Source organism: Gordionus sp. m RMFG-2023, chromosome 1, assembly GCF_954871325.1.
Source record: "Gordionus sp. m RMFG-2023 chromosome 1, tfGorSpeb1-WG-v2, whole genome shotgun sequence".
Taxonomy (NCBI): Eukaryota; Metazoa; Nematomorpha; class Gordioida; order Chordodea; family Parachordodidae; genus Gordionus; species Gordionus sp. m RMFG-2023.
This window is the reverse complement of record NC_088775.1, coordinates 83259000-83284887: the sequence shown is the minus strand read 5'-3', so window position 1 is coordinate 83284887 and position 25888 is coordinate 83259000. Positions and strand designations below refer to the sequence as shown.

At 26.2% G+C, this 25888-nt stretch overlaps 2 protein-coding genes and 1 long non-coding RNA gene across 4 annotated transcripts; 2 read left to right on the top strand and 1 right to left on the bottom strand.

The window, feature by feature from the left end:
• The first annotated feature begins 345 nt into the window (after nucleotides 1-345).
• On the top strand, nucleotides 346-22479 carry LOC135929645 (uncharacterized). 2 transcript variants are annotated; one of them, XM_065466330.1, is made up of 13 exons: nucleotides 346-554; nucleotides 596-822; nucleotides 865-1126; nucleotides 10989-11130; nucleotides 13829-13966; nucleotides 14771-14865; nucleotides 15014-15196; nucleotides 15296-15619; nucleotides 15750-15940; nucleotides 16195-16291; nucleotides 16866-17127; nucleotides 17466-17733; nucleotides 22285-22479. In XM_065466330.1, the coding sequence occupies exons 1-13, from the start codon at nucleotides 365-367 to the stop codon at nucleotides 22324-22326; spliced, it is 2421 nt and encodes an 806-aa protein (XP_065322402.1). In that variant the 5' UTR covers nucleotides 346-364; the 3' UTR covers nucleotides 22327-22479. The 2 variants fall into 2 exon arrangements, with proteins under 2 accessions (XP_065322402.1, XP_065322409.1); XM_065466337.1 differs by lacking the exon at nucleotides 346-554 and having other exon boundaries at nucleotides 643-690; nucleotides 737-822; nucleotides 22285-22441.
• Nucleotides 5139-5410, top strand: LOC135930247 (uncharacterized). Its single transcript, XR_010572738.1, has 3 exons — nucleotides 5139-5200; nucleotides 5242-5292; nucleotides 5337-5410. It is a non-coding gene; the product is annotated as an uncharacterized LOC135930247 (long non-coding RNA).
• LOC135930128 (cysteine-rich PDZ-binding protein-like) lies at nucleotides 22329-22985 on the bottom strand. The gene is made up of 4 exons (XM_065466916.1): nucleotides 22968-22985; nucleotides 22853-22918; nucleotides 22666-22803; nucleotides 22329-22616 (listed from the first exon to the last, which is right to left on the bottom strand). The coding sequence occupies exons 1-4, from the start codon at nucleotides 22981-22983 to the stop codon at nucleotides 22534-22536; spliced, it is 303 nt and encodes a 100-aa protein (XP_065322988.1). The 5' UTR covers nucleotides 22984-22985; the 3' UTR covers nucleotides 22329-22533.
• Between the last annotated feature and the right edge of the window lie 2903 nt (nucleotides 22986-25888).

Sequence of the window (25888 nt, the reverse complement as noted above, 5' to 3'; positions counted from 1 at the left end):
TTTGTCTACCCGCTTAGATGCCTGCTACAATTAAAAAATTTGGAAACAAACTGCTCATACTATCTCGCTCCCTTTATGCCCCTTATCTAGACGCTGTATGAAGAGCCTTTAAGAGAAAGGGATTTAAATACCATTATTAAAAGAAAAATTTGGCAGGTAAGCAGCTCAACCCATTCACAAAATTTAAAAAAGGGGCTAAATATCAAAAAAAATTAAAGGGGAGCAATATATCTCTGATATCCATTTACATTATTAAATTTGATCTTTGTTATATAAGTTGCTATATATTGCCAGATATTACAAATTAATGTATAACATACATGCATAAATTTATTTCTTGAAAAATTTCAAAATTTACTAATATATGAATGTTTTAAATAGTAGCCTACATAGTTTATACAGAGCAAATAGTAATCAAAATTGTGATACTACTCCAGCTTCAACAACACACAAATCAAAAAATAAATTTAAAGGCAAAAATAATTTATCCTTTCAATTAAAAGATTCTCCTAAACTTGATGATTTCAAAAATCAGGATCAATCTAATAAATCAAGTTTTACATATTAAGAAAATATGTATATATATATATCAAAGTAAATGAAAATGCTCAAGATTTCCTACTATATAATTGGTATGTCCCAAAATTAAAATTTGATGATTTTATTGGTTATGATAACTTACTTGTTGAAGTATGCCAGAGCATAATTCATCTAACTCACTCGAAAATTTATAAAGATTTAGAAATTTTACCTCCAATTGGTTTATTAATACATGGTCCTCCTGGTACAGGCAAGTCAATGTTGGCTGAGGCAATAGCAGGGGTTTAATTCACATATAATTTTATAAATTTATATTTTAAATAGGAGTTTAGTTGGCCTTTTTTAAAAATTGCAGGACCAGAAATTATATCTAGCATAAGTGGTGTTGCTGAAAAAAAAATACGTAAGGTATTTGGTGATGCTTTAACTTTATCATCTTTGATAAATAATGAAAAAAATGATGATGAGCCAAAAAAATGTGTCATTTTATTTATAGATGAACTTGATGTTATTACTCCTAAAAGAGAATCAACAACTAAAGATATGGAGCGAAGAATTATATCCCAAATTTTGTGCTCTATTGATGGTATTATTAAATTATATACACTATACTATTCTTATAATTTTTCTTAATTGATGCCCCTAGGGCTTGCTTTAGTCCTTTTTTGTATAGGTAGGCAAAAAAAATAACAGGGCTGGGCAAAAAAATTTTAAAATATATATTTGAGGAATTTAATATTTCGTAGAATTGGTAATCCATAAACTATTCTGTTTTTGATTTAACCACTCCCCACAATTATTAATATATTTTGGTGAATAACATATATTTTGGTTTACACCTTATATTTAAAAACTAGGTCAGGCAATCTTTGTAAAAAATTGAAACTGGGCAGGGCAATAATTTGGTCAGACTAACACTAAATTCCCTTCAGGCCAGGCCTGTAAATTTTGCCATTTAAGAGCTCTAATATATATATATATGTTGATTGTTTTGACAAGCTGAAAGATAATTCTAAATAAATATTGAATTCTTGGTTTTTTATTCTAGAAGAACTACCCCAAAAATTTTCAAATTGTTTAGAAATTTTTTAAAATTATCTAAAACTTAGCAGACACATAAAATTTTGACAACTATGGTAAAATATTCTTATGTTATCATTTATATAAGTTTTATTAAACCAATTAGATGCATCATTATAAAAAAAATTTAGACAAAACAATTAACAAATCAAAATTACCCAAATATTACTATTTTATTTTAATAATCAAGTATACTATACTGTGTCAAAGGGGCAATCCAAAATGTTGGACATTGAAATATAAATAAACATGTTTTATTCAACCCTATAAGATGATTATTTTAATATATAATGATTAATATAAATATGGATAAGGAATCATAATGAAATATTAATTTGTAATATAACAAAAAGTTGGTTTGGCAAAATAAAATATTGAATATTAATTTAAAATATATAGATTGAAAAAAAAACACGAAGATAATTCAAGATTCTATAGAAGAAAAAAGTACCTGTATCTTTTGTCCACATATTTAAGTATCATAAAAAATGTTCTTAAGGCTGCGTCCAAATTCATTTGAAAAAATACTTAAAATTTTCACAAATTAATAACAAAACACTTTGGGCACATTTAAGTTTTAAAAAAATAAAAATTAAAATATTCAAAATGCTTGATATGAATCAATTATTAGTTATTTATTATATAATATTTGAAGAAACGACTCAACATAGAAATAGGCAGATATTTGGAATTAAGGTATATATTATAATTAGAATATTAATAAATATATTATTCATTATAGAGATCAAGGACTTTTTAATATTTTTGATACTATACCTTATTATCCTGATAAATTCCGTGAGACATTTCACATGCATGTGGAAACTTTTAATTATATTCTAACATATTTGAATGAAATAGAGACCCCTCAAGTCATACATAAAAACAATATTAGTATGAAGAATAGGCTTTATATAACTCTTGTGTATGATTTTTATTTTTTAATAAATTAGCTTAATATTTTTAGATATTTGACAACAGGAATGAGTTACAGAAAAATAGCCTTATTTGCAAAAATTGGCAAATCATCAGTAGCTACTATAGTTACATCTATTTGTAGATTATTATGGGTAAGTCTTCAACCCAAACATCTTTCTCTACCTACAGTTCAACAAATGCTTAATATATCAGCAGAATACCTCAGGAAATCTGGCTTTCCTCATATAATAGGTGCTATTGATGGAAAGCATGTGAGAATAAAACAACCTCAAAAAAGTGGATCTGTGTTTTTTAATTATAAAAAATTTAATTCTATTGTGCTACAAGCTGTAGCTGATAACAGAGCAAGGTTATTATTTATTTTATTAATTTTAATTCTTTTCTAGATTCATGTTAATAGAGGTTGGCTTTCCTGGGTCTGTGTCAGATAGGAGCATTTTTACCAAGAGCCAATTTTATCAAGGAATGATCAATAAAATTATTAAGATACCTACTCCAAATTTCTTACCTTTAACAGACATAATATCTCCATATGTATTTGTAGGGGATGATGCATATCCTTTATTAGACTTTATAATGAAACCTTATAAAAATAATTTAAATGCCCAAAAAATAAATTATAATAATAAATTATCTTGTGCTAGAGTCTCAATTGAGCGATGCTTTGGGGTTTTAACTGCCAAATTTAGGCATCTACATAAATTATCAGAAACTAATATAGTAAATTCAATTCAAATTGTTAAGGCAGATTGTCTATTGCATAATACAATAATAGATAGAGAGGGCATTCAAAATATAGAGCTTAGTTCAATTGAAGAATGCCCTTTACCAGATTCTATTGAATCTTAATACCATCGCTCAAATGAGAACTCTAATAATATAAGAAAATTTTATAAGATATGTAAACATGTAAATATTTAATTTATTATATTTTTTATTATCTTTCATTTATAAATTTAATAAATACATATATATTGTAAATAATTGCATCAAATAAACAGTTTTTTTATTTAAATAATGATAAATTGTCAGAGAATAATTTTTTAAATTTAAATATATCATCAATTGTTATAGCATTAGTTTGATTCAAAAAGGATTGATAGAATCCCATCATATGATGTACATCCTTAATCTTTTCCATTTTATTTGAATCTAATATTTTATTTTTTTAAATAATATATAGTGTTATTTATTATTTTACCTTTTAGAATCTCTGTTCTTTCAGATTCTATAACTTTTAATTTTTTCCTTTTAAATATAGGAGTTGGAATATTTTTAATGATAATTGGGTTTTCATTCTCTTTCTTTGTGGTGTCTTGATCTAACTATTATTCAATAATAAATATAAAATAATAGTAAAATAATGTAGAGCATCCAATTCAAATACTGGATTAGGAATTTGATTCAGATATGATTCTACCTAAAAATAAATTACTTTTTAATACAAATATAAAATAATACTGTTCCCAGATGGCTATTTTCATATTCCTAATTAAAATCAATTTTATATTTTTGTCTTTTAATATTTTACATTTGTCTGTGTCAATATCAAGCTTGACTCAGAAAATTTGGATACACATTTTCCTTCAACCATGAATAATTTTCAATATATATGACATCTTTCCCTTTAAGAACTCCAGATCCAGAACCTAAAATATAATATAATTTAAAAATAAAATTTTTATTTTTACCTGATTTTTGCTGGGTGAGAAAATATAACCTATTAAATTTAGCCTTTACTGCTAAAAAATTTTTCTTCACTTGATCATAATTCAAGCTATAGGTTTTTCCTATTTCCTCCCATATTCGCTTGTTTTCTACAGAATCTCTAAATTTTAGGTCACTTTTACACCAGAGGCTTCTGTGCTCTCTGATGCTCTCCATAAAATTATACTCAGACACTAAAAAATATATTATTATATAAAGAATTTGCCTAATTTCTATAGAATCTCTATTTAATCTCATAAGGTGATGTCAAAATATTAGCTCAATAAAACTTAGTAAATATTTTCTATATAAATAGTCAATATCTTAATAAATCATACCCTATTATTCTTTTTACATTAATTTCTAAAGTTAATATTGGCTAAATTATGGTAAAAATAAATTGCAAAGGGTTTGTTTTCAATTGATCATAATTGAAGTTATATGTTTGATTTTATTTCAAAATTTTTTCATAGTCCTGGCCTTTCCTCCAAAATTTGCCTAATTTCTATAGAATCTCTATTTAATCACATAAGGTGATGTCAAAATATTAAATTATTGTTTCAAAATTTATAATATATACACTTACTAATCTTAAATGTACACTTCTCCCAACCATGTTATCCCTGATATTTTTATTTATTGGATTTTCATAATCGCTTTGAGCAGTAAAGGCTAAATTTAATAAGTTATATTTTCTCACCCAGCAAAAATCAGGTAAAAATAAAAATTTTATTTTTAAATTATATTATATTTTAGGTTCTGGATCTGGATCTGGAGTTCTTAAAGGGAAAGATGTCATATATATTGAAAATTATTCATGGTTGAAGGAAAATATTACCAAATTTCAAGATTGATATTGATACAGACAAATGTAAAATATTAAAAATATAAAATTGATTTTAATTAGGAATATGAAAATAGCCATATGGGAACAGTATTATTTTATATTTGTATTAAAAAGTAATTTATTTTTAGGCAGAATCATATCTGAATCAAATTGCTAATCCAGTATTTGAATTGGATGCTGTACATTATTTTACTATTATTTTATATTTATTATTGAATAATAGTTAGATCAAGATACCACAAACAAGAGAATGAAAACCCAATTATCATTAAAAATATTCCAACTCCTATATTTAAAAGGAAAAAATTAAAAGTTAAAGAATCTGAAAGAACAGAGATTCTAAAAGGTAAAATAATAAATAACACTATATATTATTTAAAAAAATAGAAATATTAGATTCAAATAAAATGGAAAAGATTAAGGATGTACATCATATGATGGGATTCTATCAATCCTTTTTGGATCAAATATAATGCTATGACAATTGATGATATATTTAAATTTAAAAAATTATTCTCTGACAATTTATCATTATTTAAATAAAAAAACTGTTTATTTGATGCAATTATTTACAATATATATGTATTTATTAAATTTATAAATGAAAGATAATAAAAAATATAATAAATTAAATATTTACATGTTTACATATCTTATAAAATTTTCTCTTATATTATTAGAGTTCTCATTTGAGCGATGGTATTGAGATTCAATAGAATCTGGTAAAGGGCATTCTTCAATTGAACTAAGCTCTATATTTTGAATGCCCTCTCTATCTATTATTATATTATGCAATAGACAATCTGCCTTAACAATTTGAATTGAATTTACTATATTAGTTTCTGATAATTTATGTAGATGCCTAAATTTGGCAGTTAAAACCCCAAAGCATCGCTCAATTGAGACTAGCACAAGATAATTTATTATTATAATTTATTTTTTGGGCATTTAAATTATTTTTATAAGGTTTCATTATAAAGTCTAATAAAGGATATGCATCATCCCCTACAAATACATATGGAGATATTATGTCTGTTAAAGGTAAGAAATTTGGAGTAGGTATCTTAATAATTTTATTGATCATTCCTTGATAAAATTGGCTCTTGGTAAAAATGCTCCTATCTGACACAGACCCAGGAAAGCCAACCTCTATTAACATGAATCTAGAAAAGAATTAAAATTAATAAAATAAATAATAACCTTGCTCTGTTATCAGCTACAGCTTGTAGCACAATAGAATTAAATTTTTTATAATTAAAAAACACAGATCCACTTTTTTGAGGTTGTTTTATTCTCACATGCTTTCCATCAATAGCACCTATTATATGAGGAAAGCCAGATTTCCTGAGGTATTCTGCTGATATATTAAGCATTTGTTGAACTGTAGGTAGAGAAAGATGTTTGGGTTGAAGACTTACCCATAATTATCTACAAATAGATGTAACTATAGTAGCTACTGATGATTTGCCAATTTTTGCAAATAAGGCTATTTTTCTCTAACTCATTCCTGTTGTCAAATATCTAAAAATATTAAGCTAATTTATTAAAAAATAAAAATCATACAGAAGAATTATATAAAGCCTATTCTTCATACTAATATTGTTTTTATGTATGACTTGAGGGGTCTCTATTTCATTCAAATATGTTAGAATATAATTAAAAGTTTCCACATGCATGTGAAATGTCTCACGGAATTTATCAGGATAATAAGGTATAGTATCAAAAATATTAAAAAGTCCTTGATCTCTATAATGAATAATATATTTATTAATATTCTAATTATAATATATACCTTAATTCCAAATATCTATTCCTATTTCTATGTTGAGTCGTTTCTTCAAATATTATATAATAAATAACTAATAATTGATTCATATCAAGCATTTTGAATATTTTTATTTTTAAAAACTTAAATGTGTCCAAAGTGTTTTGTTATTAATTTGTGAAAATTTTAAGTATTTTTTCAAATGAATTTGGACGCAGCCTTATAAAAATTAATATCATTAAAAATTTTACTTACTAATTTTCTTCTAAAAATTTCAAAATTTTGAATATATTTTTATTCAACTTTATTTTTTTTTTATTATTTTTTAAAAAAAATAAATTTTTACAAATACCGAAAAATGAAATAGGACACTATTTTATTTTTACATTAAAAATAGCTTATGTTATTTTTTTCCTCAAAATTTATTTATTTTTTTTTAATGACTTTGGACGCAGCCTAAAAGGAGAATAGGCTCCAAATAATCTTAAATCATAGATGCAAGTATTTGTGTTACCACCTAACTTTGTTTATAATTATGTTCTTGTGAGCTATATTTTTGCAAAATTTAAGTTACTATGTGGGGTTAAAAAAAAGGTGAGGATTAGGAGTGTTCGTTTTTATTTAATTAATGGTTAAATAAGAATTACTTGATTGTGCATAATAAATTCATTATTAAAGCATATAATTAATACTTTAAAAAAAATATTTTGGGCATCTTTTTCCCAGAACTATATAATATAAAATCCTCATAAAGAGAAATGTTTTCCTCCAATTTTTATAATATTCAATAAACATTGAAACTTGTGCAAAATATTTATTTTTATATAAGTTATCCACCCCTACCACCCAATTGTAAAGGAATAAAAATCATATATTTGAATTCTAAGTTTAAAATATTATTTAAAAAATATGATATATCACTAGGGTTGTTAAAATCTGGAATATTCCCTAGGAATTTATTGAATGAGCAATAGAATATTCCCAAAATTCCCAATTTTATAAATATTTTTAAAAATAATTAAAATAAGCAAATCTATTCCCATTTACAGTGCAATGGTTGGGCTGCACACAGGCTAAATTTATTAATATAAAATAAATTTACTAAAGATTCATTGAATAAAATATATAGGACTAAAACGTTAATAAAATAAATTAAAGGGAATCATTTCATTTTTCTGCAGAAATTAAAAGAGAAACAAGGTTAATACATATTCAACACTAAAATTGCCAAGTCTAACTGTCGTAATTATATAATATTTTATTTTAATAATCTAATATTTTATTTCAATAATGTTTTTATCTGTTTTTTATGTCCTTTTATATAAAATACATTTATTTATTTATTTTTTAATACATTAATTTAATTGAATACAATATATCATTTTATCTTTTTTTATGCCTTGAAGGTATTCTATTACACCAACTAGATGGGATGGTGTAATAATAATGATAAAGAGTTTAAAAATCAAGAGATTTTACAAGAAATAGCAATCCATAATATTTTTGATAAAACCCTTAAAACCCAAATTCTGGAGGATGATAATTTTTGGGGGCATATAAAGAAGATCTCAGAAATTATACTACCCAATATATGTTGAATTGACAAAGTAACACTTTCTGAAATACCTGAATATTTAATATTAAAATCTGTTGAGAGAAAATAATTCTGCTGCAAAGAAATTCACTTTTCTGCAAATCTATTGGATACCAGATTTAGGGATAACCTTGATGATATTGAGAGGTCACGGGATATCAATAATAAAGTCTTTTTCGGATTTTTTTTAATTAGATGCTGAGATTATTGAATACTTAGGCCAATATCGAGCTAAAGATGGTCTTTATAGAAACTCTGGAATTTGGAGTGGAGTGAGATATCTTATTCCATTAACATGGTGGAAATGGCTCTGTACAAACAAATCATTATCTAAAATTGTCCAAAGAATTTTATCAATATCGCCTACTGGTACTTCATCAGAACATATATGGTTATTTTTTGGAAGCCTACACTCCAAACCGGGAATAAAGAGGTATCCAGTTTTGATAATGTATTTTACTAAACCTTTCATGCATATACTTATTATATTTATTATTTGCATTATTTATTTGATGCCACTTGAATATAATAAAATATACTATACTAATTGAAAATTATTAGTTATTTAAGCAATATGATTGATTCCCATAAATTCTCAAGGGAAGTTTATATCAATAAAAATTCCCGGAAATTTTCAACCCTATATTGGGCCATTACATTAATCATTTAGACGAATAAAATAAAATATGCCATCATTATAATTGCATTTAGGGATTTGAACTCTTCGACAAATAATAGGGTCCGGGTTCAGAGTATAACAAATAGAAACTTGAAACCCCATTTAAAATACCAAAATAAACTATTATAAATTTGTAAAATTGAATCACCATTTATTGTCATTTGAACAAAATTAAATATGAAAAGTTAAAAAAATATAATCCCAAAAAGCGAATTAAAAAATTGTTAAAACGTTAAAGTATAAAACTCTTTAATTTATCTCGCGTATGCCAATAATTTAAATTATATAAAAAAAATTCTACTATCTATGAATAACAAAAAATTCATGAATAAGTACATAAATTTGAATATAATAAAAATTGTGAATTATATAAAAAGAAATATATATTTGATTATCACAATACAGGGTTTGGAGAACATCAAGAAATATCGACTCAAAATAACAATTTTTTTTTTCATTTATTTATTTTTTAATAATTTACCAGTAAAAAATTAATAAGAAAAAAATTTTTTTTACAGCTAGAACCATCAATTTTGAAAAAACTCTGGGTAGCGAAAATACGAGGGTTCAGGGACGGGGTTCACATCCCTGATTTTTTTATCGATTAATGCTTACCTCCATTTTTTTTGTACTCATGACACTAATGTTAAATAACCAATTTTTCTTTATAAGGATTTTGAATATTATTATTTGTCAAAAGATTATTTGACCTTAAAAAAATTTTAACTTTATTTTTCTTAAAAATTAAAGTATAGACTTTATTTTGATACTAAAATTCATTATTTACAATCATGTAGTTTTTAAAACTGACATTCGTAACGTAAATAATGTAATGTTTTAATCCTCGATATCTCCAAAAGGTATAACAACTAGGAGGCTGAAAGTTGCCAACATATATTGCACGAACCCTAGTGTATATTAAATTTTAAAAGAAATTGAAAGGAATTAATCGAATATCTTGCCATTATGATCGATTTGATATAATGACTTCCTTAATTTTTTTTAATATTAATTTTATTGATTCTTTATATAAAATCCTTTCTGCAAGATGGCGTATTTGAACCCAATATATGACTTAATTATCAAACAAAATTTTTAATGTAATTTTGGGCTTGTTTTATATTGGTGAAATCCATGACAAATCTACAATAGTTTCTACCTTACCCCCTCCTATTTTTTTTTTAAAAAAGGTATGTATTGTTAGTATAACTATGGTATCTAATAAAAATTATCATGCTCGATTTTTTTACGCCGCCCAAGGGCAGATATTTGGGCGTTCATATTGTTAATTTTTGAATTTTGAAATTAAAATATCTCTGGGCTTATTCATTCAAATATAATCTAGTAAACTTAAAAATAACGCCATATTATAGTAAATTTGATTGAAAGAAAAAAATATATAAAGTAAAAAGAAAATGAATATATAAAATGGATTCGATTTCTTTCTTTCCTTCTTCCTTTCTTATATATATATAAGTAGATCTTTGATCTAGATAGGAAAGATTTTTCTTTTATTTTTATAAAATTCCCCCAATTAAAATTTTTATTTATTACATATGATACAACCCTCCCATTTTCTGCGCCAGTTGAACTTGTTTTTAGCACGGCAAAAGATGTGTTGAGCACTCTTTTGTTTATCTGATCAAAATTTTGAAAATCAATTGCTGTTAAAAATAAATAAGTTATCTTATAATATATTATTTTTGTATAATTTTATTTATATTATGTGCAGGAAATTCTATATAATGTTTAATTTTTCAACTAACGAGTAACGCGTTACTTTTTTGAAGTAACGTTTACAATACTATAAATATATTTGATTAAAATTTATTAAAAGATCTCACTCATAACTCTGATAGCCATGTTTTGTTAATTGCCGCAACCAATTTTGTTGACTCCATAGACCCAGGTATAAGAAGAGCAGGACGTTTTGATCGTGAAATTGTATTAGGAATGCCAAATGAGAATAGTCGATATAAGTTTAATATACATTATATATATATGTACCCACTGGCCTGTTCAGAATTTTTTTTAAATTCCAGCATAGCCAAAGTTTTTTATTTTATGACCCCTCCCGGTTTTTTGAATTTTGAACAGGTTTGAACTCGAATTCTGATTCAGGAATTTTTAACTCGATTTATTAGTGTTGTTAAACGGGTAGCCCGATATTTTAGCCAAAAAAATACGCAAGCCTGGAAATTTTGCTCATAGATAGAAAAATGGTTTGGACTTCTATTAATGAAATCTCGTCGCATAATTTTTGTGGCTAAAATATTGTATTCACCATTTTTAAAAATCAAGCAGTTTAACAACACTACGATTTATCAGAAATTTTAATAAAATCAACTTCGCAACCGATTTTTTTAAAATGGTCCTAAGCAGCCCCCCTGCGAAAATCCCCGAGCTATGGGTTGCCCATTAATTGGCTCCTATTTGATCTTTATTCTCAAAATATCTAAACTATTTTAGAGTCCCAAATTCATGCTTAAACCTCTGTATTTTCTAAATTGGGTTTAACTTTAAAGAGAAGTAGAAAACTATGAGGAACTAATGGTTCCAAGTTAGTTATCAAACATTTGACTTTTTAGGCTTGGTCTTTATTTTTTGAAATTATGCACATTTTACAGCTCAATTACCGGGCTTTGGTATAAGCTTATAAATCTCTGCTTTATAATAAATGTAAGGACCTTATGGAAAAAGAAATATTTTTAAATTAGCCAAAAGTAAAGCAAAAACGCCATTTCCGAAGATGAAATTTAAAAAAGCAAAGAAAAATAATTATTATTTTACCTTCCAATTTTCATAAATTAAAAAAATATTTTATAGAAAATACATTTGATTTTTATTTGTTAATCAATTCATATCTTAAATATATTTTAAAAGATCTTGTTATTTCTTTTTTTAAATATCAAAATTAAAATTATTGTGTTAAAAATAATTATTGAAACGGCACATTTAAAAAATAAATTATAATATTGTTAATAAATACATAAGATCAAAGTGAAACATAATTTTGAATTAATTGTTGGGATCAAAAGGTTCAGTCATATTAGAAACTTATAAAGTCCTTTTTTTGACCCAAGTCCACCCGCGGCTTGGTGACAAAATCTCCTTGCTCACCGCGGCCTATAAAAACGTATAATGGAAAAAATTCAAATTATATTAAATTTATGCATTAAATTTTAATATTCAGCAATAACCTTGACAATTTAACGATAATTCTCTCTATTTATTACAAAATTTGATATTAATATTTCCCACCTGTTTTTAATATTAATATTTTCTTGAGCCAAACCGAACCTATATTTTATTTGTGATCGGGCCGGTCCTATAGGACTCAAATTCATTCAAGATATTTAGGAACTAGCGGTGTATCGACCGATCCGATATTACCGATATTAAATTGATATTGTCCGATTACTGATCTGATTCATATTAATGTTTTAATTTTTACATACATTCATCTCTCATAATTAATAGTATAACATTTATTATTTAGCTATACCATAACAATAATGATCAGTTATAGTTTATATTGATGAATTTAAAAGTATATAAAATATTTTTATATATTTACATAATAAGTAGGGGGTGTACCGATACAACTTTTGGAGGCCGATCCTATCCGATATTAAATTGATATCGGCCGATTACCGATCCGTTATCATATCTAATTTTGTATTCTGTAAAGATACTAATGGCTTTAATTTTTAATATGCTTTTTATTAGTATAACATCAATAATTTAACTATACCATAACTTATGTCATTTTAATATATTATAATTATCAGTTATAGCTTATATTCAATTAAATTGCGATTCTAAAAGTTGTTAAATTACTTTTATATAATAAGTAATAACATTAATTTATATATATAATAAGTAATAAACAAATATATTATGAAATTTAAAATAATATTTAACATTAATATATCGAAGATTTCTTTTTAGAAATAACAAAATTTCCAATTTATCAGAGGTCAGCCTGCGGGAATTGTAACTGTCAATATCACCTGCTTCACTAAAAACAGATTCTGAAGAGATTATAGCACACTTTTATAAACAGAATGCGCAAAAAATAGCAATATGGCAGAATGTTTATTAATTAATTATTAAAAAAATATACATAAAAATGGATTTCGATTTTATTTATAAAAATAAATGATTTTAGATATATTTTTTTTTAAAAATTTTATAACATTTTATTTTTGTTAGACGCCATTTTATATCGGATCGGATCGGAAAATTTTATAATATTGGCCGATAACCAATCTTTTTAAATGGGTAAAATATAGGCCCGATCCGGTAAATAATATCGAGACACCCCTAATAATAAGTCATAAACGAATATATTATAAAATTTGAAATAAATTTTTTAAAAATTAAGACGCCATTTATCAGATCGGAAATTCTTATAATACCGGCCTTTAACCGATATTTTAAAAAAGATGAAATAACGATACATCCCTATGAATGAATGTTTCCGAACAAAAAATAAATTATATAATTACCAATTTTAGGGATGTATTATATAAGTGTTGAATTTGGATGTTATTTATCTTTCATAAAATTACCTAAAATCTTAAATTAAAATTTACGTTATCGTCAATAATTGTAATTTAAAATATTTTAACTGTATCAAAACCAATCCTTTAATTTGTAATTATTAATTTATAGACTTTTACAACATTTCTGCTCAAAACTCAACATCTCGAGCAATATTGATTTTAGAAAAATTGTCCGGAATACGCCTGGTTTTGTTGCCGCTGATTTAAAAACCTTGATTCGAGAGGCTACCATCTCCGCCATTTCTAGGTTTGGAATTTTCTTAATTTAATTATTATATATTTTTCTTATTAATATAATGCACATATATTGCGCACTTGCCTATTTCAATCGGAGCCACTCTATTCGATATATTTAATTTTTTTATTTTATCCTTATCGGCGATGGTTTTTATATACTGACCGATTTAAGACAAAATGGGGGATTTTTTTAAAATTTATATATTTATGATTACAATATGGGATCATGAAATATATATTATTTTTGTTCTTTGAAATATGGTAAATATTCTTTTACTTCTTTATAAAATTAAATTAAGAAAAAATATTGGGGCATTATGTAATAGTGTTAAAAGTATATAATAAATTATAAGTATAATTAAAAAAATATTTCGGTCTCTAGAATTCTGTACAAGTATTTTCAGTGCCCCTATAATTATAATATGCTTTTTAAGTTAAACATTTTTTTCTACTTGAGTTAAAAATTTCGTTGTACTTCTATCTCAAATTAGTAGTTTTAGAATGAAAAGATCAATAGACAGGTCTTTTTATATTGGACAATGGCCCGGACAAATTGCGGTTCAGTTAAAATCAGATGGCGGATAAATTTTACTTCTTTTAGAAATTAAACGAGATATTTTATTAATACTGATGATAAATCATTGGCAATTAATTTAGAAAATTAAATTTATTAGGTAAAAGCTTAGCCATACTTCTTCATCGACGAATTTTTTAAAATAATTAATTCGACCAATTTAAATAAAAATAATTTCTTCGTTCGGCCATTTAATAGCATCATTCGGTTATATTTTGTTTTTTTTATATAAAAATATAGATCCTTATTTCAAGATAACAACTTAAACAATAACAATTTATCCAACACCCTTATCTCGCAAGATGACGATTTAGATAAACGGAATTTGAAAACGTGTAATTTATTATTATAAGATTTTTAAGAATATGGAATATTTATAATAGTCAAAGTTGTATATAATCTTAGATTTATTTTAAAAATAATCTCTATTTAGTTATTCTCACCATATTGATAGTTTTTTTTCTCCTTCTATTAAATCATTAGATTTGAACTTTCTCAAGTCGCCTATCATGCCTAAAATTGTCAATTTAAGTTCGCCTGATTGCAAGGCTTCACCATTTTTGATAACCCTAACAGATTTTGAAACTGCTCTAAAAAATGTGATTCCCTCTTGCAAACGTGAAGGATTTTATACCTCATCTATATCTACTAAAGATAGTATTCCAGGTTAAAAATTCATTTACAAATAATCTTATTTCAAAAATAATAGCATAGGAATCCCAGTCTTAAAAAATATTCTCTAAATCATGATTTTTTTAAAAATAGATTATATTTCTGACCAAAAGTGCTTGCCCACAGCCGTCAATGAATCAGATGGTGGCGAGAAGCCAAATAACATCGATACTTCAATCTCTCGTGACCTACCAAATTACGAAAAATGGGACTCGGACGTCGGCGCTTTATTCAAACTCAAACGGGAACTAACATTATGCTTGAGGGGAGCCGTAAAATATCCCGAGGTTTATTCCCTGTTCGGATTGGCTAACACGAGTTCCGGAGTTCTGCTCGTAGGTCCGCCAGGTTGCGGTAAGACCTTGCTAGCTAAAGCTGTTGCTAGGGAATCGGCCCTTAATTTTATCGCCGTTAAAGGTATGTGGTCAGCAGATTTTAAAATTTTTAACGCATTAAATTTCTTTAGTCCAAAATATTTTTGATGCAACTACTTAAAGGATCAAGGCAAAAAACTGCGATTTATTACATTTATATTTACCCATTCCAGGCCCCGAGCTGTTAGACATGTACGTCGGTGAAACCGAGCGGGCAGTGAGAAAATGTTTTTCTAGGGCCCGAGATTCTGCTCCTTGTTTAGTCTTTTTTGACGAAATCGATTCTCTTTGCCCCAAAAGAGGAGGTGGTAGCCACGATGAAAGTGGCGGAAAGGGGGGAGGCAATAGCGGTACCGGTTACGAGGTTAGTTTTTTTTGTTGTCTCCTTTCTTTTTTTTAAAGATATAAAAAAAAAAATTTTTTTTGGGGGGGGGGCCTTGAGAAAGATGCTGTGGCGAAGAATGATCTATAAAGAGAGATCGTTGGCAGATACTTTAATAGCATTGGCTATAAAGGGGGTATCGACGCATCTCTGTTCATCTACCTATAACGTAGATTTCGAATTATTATAAGTCATAGAAAGAAGTATAAATGTAAACCTTGTTTTTTTCGTTTTAGAGTTCCGCTTCAAGAATAGTCAACCAACTTTTAACAGAAATGGACGGAATCGATTCTAGGAAAAGAGTGTTTGTAATGGGAGCTACTAACAGATTAGGTTTACTTTAAAAATGTTAAAAAAGATAGAGTATTAGATTTAAACGGGTTCGGGTTCTGAAGATATTTCTTTAAACATCTCCACCTATATTAATTTTTTTTAAATCAGGCGTTTTTTCATTTTTTTACATATTATTTAAGCAGCTGCTAAGGCTAAATTTAAAAAAAAAACCCACCTCAATACCTGAGATAGAAGGCTTAATAGTCATCGAATTTTCCATTTTTTGGAGTGTGTCATAATTTTTCTTGAATTTTGTTATTAAATCTAAATAAAACACTAAATAATTAAATACAATTGTTTTTAAGCGACATTAATATCAACCACCTTATATATTGAGATCAAGCTTGTATGATAGTCAACATTTAGTTTTAATTCTCTTATAATTTACTATTTTATATGTATTTTTAATATAATCCAAAGTAATGTCAGGCTATAATATTAAACATATATTTATAAATTCTTAACCAAAATTTATTATTTGAATGGAAAATTCTTTCTTCTTTTTTGAAAAACAGCTAGACCATAGCCTAGAGAAGTTATATAATTCATTTTATTTAATAATAACTCTTTGTAGATGTGATTGATAAAGCTATTTTAAGGCCCGGTCGTTTTGACAAGATATTTTACGTCGATTTACCCAATTCCGAGGACCGACTTGATATTCTCAAAGTTATAACCGATTCTTGCGCCACCATCTCACGCTCGGCAAAAACAAACTTTTTAAAAAATCATCATTATGTAGAATGTCATTCTGATTATGGCTATGGTCAAAATTTATATTCGCCATGTGTCGATTTACAAAATATAGCTTATGATGAGAGATGCTGGGGATTTAGGTTAAAATATTTATTGATTCGTCGGAATTTGATTTCTTTTAAAAAAAATTGGACCTGGTAAGAGTTGAAAAATGGTATAATCTTAAAATATTAAAAATCCTAAAAAAGATTTTCAAATTTTATCAAATGGAAAATCTTTGAAAAAATTTGCAAAATACAAGGTAATAATGTTCAAAATAATAAAAAAATTTAAGGTTCTAGAAAAATGATCAAAAATAAAAATCTGAACCAGGCCAAAAATTTTTTCTTAAATATCGAGTCGGGCTTAATTTTGAACTCTACAAGTTTGATATAAATTTTAAAAAATATTAATTATCGAAGAAATTTTATTTTTTTAGTGGTGCAGATTTGTCTGCCCTAGTCAAGGAAGCTTCGAGACAAGCTCTTAAAGATATTATAGAATACAATGAAAACTTGGAAGATAGCCTGGAAGCTACCAATTTTGCAACTAAAAAGCTTAAATTAGAAAATATTTCTAACAGCCAAAATCAGGATAAAGTTCATGAAAATAAACGTCTCGTTGAAAATATGATGAGAAATCCAACGGTGAAGATGGAACATTTTATGACCGCTCTAGATATAATCAAACCTTCGGTTACTTTACAGGTACTTTAAAAGAAATCTTTTTTAAAGCCAAACGCTTAAATGTATTATTTTTGTTAGGGTATCTACATGAACGAAGGGATGTTGTAGTTTGCTTCCATATATCTTTTAGGAGGGGATTAAAAAAATGTATTTTTTCCTTACTATCTTATATAAAATAAGTATATCAAAGCATTAAACGATTTTAATTCTAAAACATCTTAGGTAAAGATTTATATTAAAAAATATATAAAATACATAATTTATTTTATTAGGATGTTTATTTAAATATTTTAAAACTAAATAATGATTTTTAATTTAAACAGTTTTCTCTACTTACACGTTAGAAAAACTTTTGGAGCAAAAAATTTACAAATCAATATTTATATAATTTTATATTTGCTAAGTATAATGGAATAAATATAAAATAGGCATATTAAAATTTAATATTAGTATTATTTTAAATGATATGTTTGTTATGGTATAATTATAGATGGTGGTATACTAAAAGTAGATAGATATATTAATTAAAATATTTTAAGTATGTATAATGTACAATAAGATTTGTAATATGGAACCAGTATAGATGGCACAGTATAAAGGAAAAAATTATTAGCAACAAAATTTTGATCAAACTTACAATTAAGCCACTGAAAGCATATATTCTAAAAATTTTATCAATCTGTTTTTTATTTTAATCCGTTTTGTAGACAATATAAAGAATAAAATTATTAGCAAAATAAGAAAAAATTTGTATATTAAGTAATTTAATTAGTAATTTATTGCTTTTATTTTTTAAAAATTATATATATTTAAAATAACATGTAAACTATTAGTAAAATAAAATTTATATTAAAACTATATTAAATAAAATAATAATTAAACATTTAATTAGGTATGATCAACGGGGCTTATAGACCCATGTATGGATATACAGTTAGAACGGCAGATTTCAGTTGATATTCTCTGTCGAATTGGATCACCTGTGATTAAGCGTAACATTTGCCCTATTGTTTTGAATAATTTCAGGGCTTGGAGTCCAAATGATCCACAGGTATCTAAGACTACCGGAACTAACAAAACATTATTAAGGTTGCTATATTTGTTTTTGTGTTTTCGTCTTTCGTGATAGAGTTGGAAGAAAAAGATCTGGCAAAACGATCCACGATAGTATATTCCTAGGCGAAAGGTAGACCTTGGTTCCAAGGGACTAGCGTCATACCTTCTAGTCTGGGTTGATTGTCGGGGCTGAGGCCGGATGGTTCCAGGGTGGAGGGAATATTTGAGGATTTCAAGGTTCTGATGATGATTGAATTGATAGCATGGTGTCTGGGTAATCTGCCTTTTGAGAAACGACAGTGTAGAAGGTGGTGTCCAAGGCTATCGATGTGGGTTTCACATAGTACGCATGATGTAGGTGTTACGATTTCACATCCTAAGCAAAGGCCTATGGATATTCTGAGTTCTTCGTTGGTTAATAACAAGCCTAGATTAGAACTAGGTACAGTTTTTAACCATTCATATCCTAGATGGCATATGGGTGAAGTTGGAATTATTGGATCTGGCAGAGGGGTCATATTATTGTCATTATGTATAATTGGGTTAGGGTTTAGGTGGAGAAAGAGCGATGGAGATTTTCTTTGAACAGCTTTGAAGTGTAAGTAATCAACGCAATGCTATATCAATGGAAAGTTCCAGTCTCTGTTTTAGTGAATCTGGATATGAGCGATTTGGGGCATTTTTGCTCCAGAGGTCTAGTGCTGCCGTTCGATGTGGGTCGATATACAAATCTCCCAGTATGTGTCAAAATTTAGCCACTGAGGATAGAAAAGCTGAAATGCTTAGGGATATGGATACTTTCAAGCCATTTATCTCCAAAATAAAACAACTATACCCCTATATCAAAACATACTTACACAATTCACCATATTGCTTAATCATTTCTTTCATAATAATATACCTAATCTCATTCAGCCCATCATTTTTGGAGCCCGCTTAATATCCTTAAACAAAACCAATGGAGACAACATCAGGCCTATTGCAATAGGGCCACTCTTCCAGCGAATCATTTCCAAAAAAATTTGCTCCCGTATAAAATCTAACCTATCCAATCTACTACATCCAAACCAGCTTGGTTTCAATGTTCCTGGAGGATGTGAGGCTGCATCCTACTCGACACTGTCATCCTCCATAATACACATGATCAATGCATTCTCAAAATCGACCTACATAATGTCTTCAACTCACTTAGGAGGAAACATTTTATACCCTCCTTTTGTGAAACTTTCCCAGATTATACAACATACATCGCTGCATGTGCATGTTATAATCAACCGACCTTTTGCAATTTAATGATTCTATTATTCTCTCTAAACAGGGCATCCAACAAGGAGACCCTTTAGGTCCGGCATTAGAAGCCATCGATGTATAAATTTTATTTTACAAATGGTTTACATGTTATTTTAAATATATATAATTTTTAAAAAATAAAAGAAATGAGCTTTTAAAAAAAATTTTTATTGCTTTAATTTCTATTCGAATTTAAAAGGATTTAGTAAAATATGAAAAAAATTGGCATCGTGCCAGAATGTATAAGATCTGAATATTTAGTTTGCGTTAATATTTAGTTACTAACTTATTGATTCTTCAGTCAATTCACCAATCAGAAAAGGGAACTGAATTATAATTCAAATAAGTGATATTTCCTAAAACGTAAAGTCAGTCAAACGTTTGGAGGAACTCTGAAACTTATATAAATAATTAGTGGGCATGCACATATAAACACTTAAAATAATTTAATAGATAATTTCAAGAATAACGCATTTTGAAAAAATAATATTAAAAGTTAGAGAAAAAATTATTATAGCATTAAATATCTGAGTCCACTAATATGTAATGTCTGATTAGTATTCTAATTCATTGAGTTTTTCTTGTAATAAACAGAAAGATTTAATACAATAAAGCAATAGCACAAAGGAAAAAATTTATGACTATAAATTGCATTTCAAAAAATTAATTACATCTGAATATAATAAAGCATCTTTTTCCCCAATTCAAAATATTTATGAATTTTATAGTTTATATAATTATTTGTTCTTTTTGGTTTATTTAATAGATATTAGGAATAAAATAATTAAAATCTCATCATATTTTGAATATTTTTAAAATTTTGATACAAATCTGAGTCTTATATTAGGCTAAACTTGTTTGCCAAATTTTGAAAGCACTAATTCTAATGCCTAGGCCAATATGTAATGCTTAAATATACATTTTAATTTAATACTTCAATCCATTTGGTAAACACCTTATAAAAAAATTAATAAGAAAATTTCTAAAATTGGTATCAAGATTAATGATAAAAAACATCTGCATTAACCTTGCATCTTATATCAATGATTAGAAATGAATCCGAATCTTATATTAATGACACCATTCTAAGTATGGAGTTTGTTAAACCCTAGACAGCATTAATTCTATTTCTTAGACCATATGTGTTACAAGTTTAAATAGTTTAATGTTTCATGGCCATAAAAATATAAATAAAAAAGTTATTAGCTAATAGGAAAATTAGTATCAAGATTCAAGGTAAATAAAAAATATAGAAGCAAGAAATTATAAAAAAAATATGTAGCATTTAATTAAAAAATTACTATCAGTAAAATCAACTTTTCATAATATTTTTAAATAAGAGACTTGATGTGTCTTGCTGTAGCCTTAATACTTTTATAATTGTAGTGGTGGCATTGAAAAATAGTCATCTAGGCACTACATCAAAATAAGATGGGTTGATTATGGTGAAACTGAAATGATCACAATAGATGATCTTTTACCCCCAAAGTTCTAAATATAAGTAATAGTTATCAATCCCATATAAATTAAGCTATTTTTTTGTAAAAATTTGATTTTAAAATAAAATGTGTATATAGCAGGAATGAGAACCCTCCTTCTAAAAAATGGGTTTGGGTTCAGTGAAAAATCCCTGAACCTGGTTCGGGGACCAGAAAAATAATGACTTAATTTTTTTCTTCAAAATACTCTTGAAAATAGAACCCACATAAAGGCATAAATTAGTTAAAATAACAGAAACATCAAATTTTTAAAAATTATTTATTTTAATTATCACCATAAAAATAATTCATCATAATTATAATACTACAATACAATTTAAAAAAATACTAAATATAACAAAAATAATTACACAAAAAAATGATCAAACAATCATTCTTTAAAATTAATATATAAATTTAAAATCAAAAAAAAACCCTAAAACCTAAATTTTAAGAAAGGGTTTAGGTTCAGCGAAATATTGAAGGTTCGGGTTCTCGTCCCTGATATATAGTATTGTTTATTCGTATTTTTTTAAATAGAAAATTTTTCTGAGACAATTTTATAGATATAGAAATTTAAAAGGGGCAGGAAGGATTATCAATTTAAAAGAATTAAAGGCTGATTTTTGAGGAGATAACAGTATTAAAGACATAGTACAATTCGAGAAATTGTACCTTTTAGATTTTTTATAAAATTCTTACTATCACAATAATTTAAAATTTAATCTCTTACATTTAATTAATAAAGCAAAGAAAAAATTATGAAAAGATGTCACAACATGAAAATTGATTTCACTGTATAATACATTTATTATGATGGGCAGATCATTTAACAGAACAAATTATAAATAAATATATATACCATCATAATATAATAAATATTAACTATGTCATTTGAATTTTGTAATCAATTTTAAAATGTATATAATTTATTGGTAAATGTACATAATGATTTATAGAAAATCTAGATAAATTGTTGTTCTTAATAAAATAAATGTTACACTGTAGATTGCATATAATTTTTTGTATTAAGAATTTTTGTTCCACAAATGGCACATATTCCTTTTTTGTATGCACATTCTATTTAAATATATATTTCATATTATATGATTCTAATTATATTATATACCTTGACAATAATGAGAATGAGCTTGATGCACACTAGTCTTACATATTCGGCACCTATCAAAAGTTTTTTGATATGGTATAAATCTTGATTTTTTGCCAGTTAATAATTTGTTTTCATTAATAATTCTACCACTTTTTTCTAAATGTATATATATATATATTAAAAAGGTTGATATTAAACCACCAACCTGTGTTATTTCTGGATCCAGATTTCCAAGGATCAGGAGTTATTACTTTGCCTAATTTCTTTTCACCTATAATTAACTTTTATATGAAAATTATAAAAATTGTTAAGTTACTTACATTTATCGCAGACCATTTTAACTCCACTATAAAAAAAATCTGGTAAGAATCTTTTTCAGTAGTTTTAACTAGTTCCATTATTTTTGTGAACAACTTTTATATGTAAATATTTATATACATTCAATTTTTTTATATTATGATTTTCGAAATTTATAATTAATGCTTATGCCTAACTAGTGCTCTTGTAAAAAGTTTGTTTAGAGAAGGTTTTTTTCAGAGCGCGCAACTTTTTTGGTAGCTATAGCTAATAGCGGTTATTTTTTGTAATTATTTAACTTTTTAGCGCGCTAAAAAATAAATTCTTTATATTCACAAAATATCGATAGTTGGTAGTAAAGATAGATTAATTTAAGTTCTTTATTAATTCTCTGAAAAGAGTATCAATAAATTAAAAAGGTGAAAATAATAATAGAGAGACGCCGTCGCCGAAGGTGGCGATAAGGGGGTTATCATACAGTAGAAATCCTGTCATGTAGACGCTGAATGAAGGTAAGTATAAACATGAAAATTTAAATATAATATCATAATTAATTATATTATTTATTATTTGAAATTAAATATAATTTCAATTTGTAATTTATATTTTACGTCATACGTCATAATAAGCGCAATTGCCCTTTATTGCTATATGAAACAGCAGAGCTACGCTTGGACTATCTCATCTTATTGGGTTAAGAAATTTGCGGGTAGCCTATGAGATGAGCCCATCCACAATTTTTGGGCAGGCTGCAGTTACCTGTGCGCGCAAGAGGCGAAACCACTTGCTTAAACGCCTACGGGAGATAAGAAGAGAGAGAAAATCCCGTACCCGATTAAGTAAAATGTATATTATAGGGAGGGGTATTGGTAAATTTTAAGTTTATGTTCTATATTGAATTTGTTTATTAACTCAACTTTGCTTTTTGTAAAATATTGAGATATAATGTTCATAGAATCTGTAAATAAATATGATTAAAATAAAATAATATTTACCGTTCTTTCACTTCGAATTTTCCACCGGATGAACCGAACCGTAATTTATATTTTCATTTGTATTATAAACCTAAATCATGTGTTAATAATTAAAAATGTCATCGCCTATGGATATCCATATCGAATAAAGTGATTCAGACAATGATATTAATGAATTGTAAGATACAAAGGGATGAAAATGTTCTTAATAGCTATAATACAAATTTCCCATTCCCTAGATTTGAAATTTTTTTTAAATAAATATATAACCAAAACTGGTTTCAAATTTATTTGTTTAAAATGTAAAAAAAAATATATACCCAAATCAATCCAGTAGCTATAACATCAAGAAACACCTAAAGGTAAATTGTCATTTTTACATTCTGATAATATTTATTTTATAAGATTGTTCATGAGTTTTAAGGAAATGGAGAAACATCTAAATAATTTTGGTATAGGCCACTCTACATCCAAAAATACTAATTCAAACCAAATTTGTTAATAATGCAAATGACAATATTTCTCAGAAATTGGCTGATAAAGTTATTGTCGATTTTATATTTTATACAGTTCAGACAATGTCCTTTTGATAATCCATCATTTACCATGATGATTAAAACTCTATCCCCCTGGTTCAACAATTTTATGCAGCAAGACACTAATGAATAAAATAGGAGATAACTTTAAAATGATGAAAGATGCTGTAATAGTAGAGTTATCAGAGATATCATACATTTTGCCACGGTAGATAGTTAAACACATAACAGAAGGTAAAAACATATTTATATTATGATGAAAGATGCTCTAATAGTAGAGTTATCAGAGATATCATATATTTGACCACAGGAGATAGTTGAACACATAACAGAAGTTAAAAACTTATTTATATTTATAAATTGATCTGATTAAATACTTTTGAGCTTATTTGGAAATCACACATTGACTAGATCCTAGAACTTTAAAAAGAAGATCTGTGGCATTAGCCCTCAAAATGATAATAGGATGCCAGACATATGATATACTTGAAAATAGAATTATTGATAATCTATCTCATATTAAAAAATACGTATATAAGATTAAATACGCGCTTAACCTCAAGTGCTAGTGTCGAGAGATTATTTAATAAATCAAAACTTATACTTTCTGAGCGTCGCTCTAGATTTGGGGATGATAATATTGAAATGATTTTATTATTGAAATGCAACAAATTACCATAAATATTTATTTTCATTACCTAAATTTTTTTATAATTAAAACTAACTATATTTTAATATTTATAAATGTTGATTTTTATACATTTACTATATAATAACATTATAAGCAAAAAATAAACAATTTGTTTGTAAATTTTTTTTATAAAAAGTAGTTAAAGCTACTTTTAAGAATAGTAGCTAATAGCGAGCTACATTTCTTGACAAATCACGATAGCGGTAGCGCGCTACCTTTTTTAACAAATAGCGATAGCGATAGCGCGCTACTTTTAAAAGTAGAGTTTAACAACTCTGGTTTAGATGCATAGTTTTGAAAAATTTTAATTAATAAAAATTTATTTATCTTAAAATGTTCAAAGAATTAATATTATATTGTGCTATTCATCTTTGTGCATGTACTATAAAAATACTGATTTTTATTTATACAATACATATGATTAATAAAAAAATTTTAATTCAACTAATTATATATTTAAATGTAACAATGGGTACATTTCAAAGTTATAATATACAAACTAATCTTTTTATAATCTACTTTAACAATTTGCCAAAAATATAGTTATATAAATATATAGTTTTATTCAAGATGAGTATAAAAATCATTCGAATCAAAAAATTCCAAATTATTAATTCAAAATAAATCTAAGATTAGTTATTTTATTTTTGTTATACTTAAAATATGAGCATTTTAGAAAACGTATATATTTGTTTAAAACAAAAAAGTGACTAAATTCTCGAAAAAAAAGTTATATTATGATT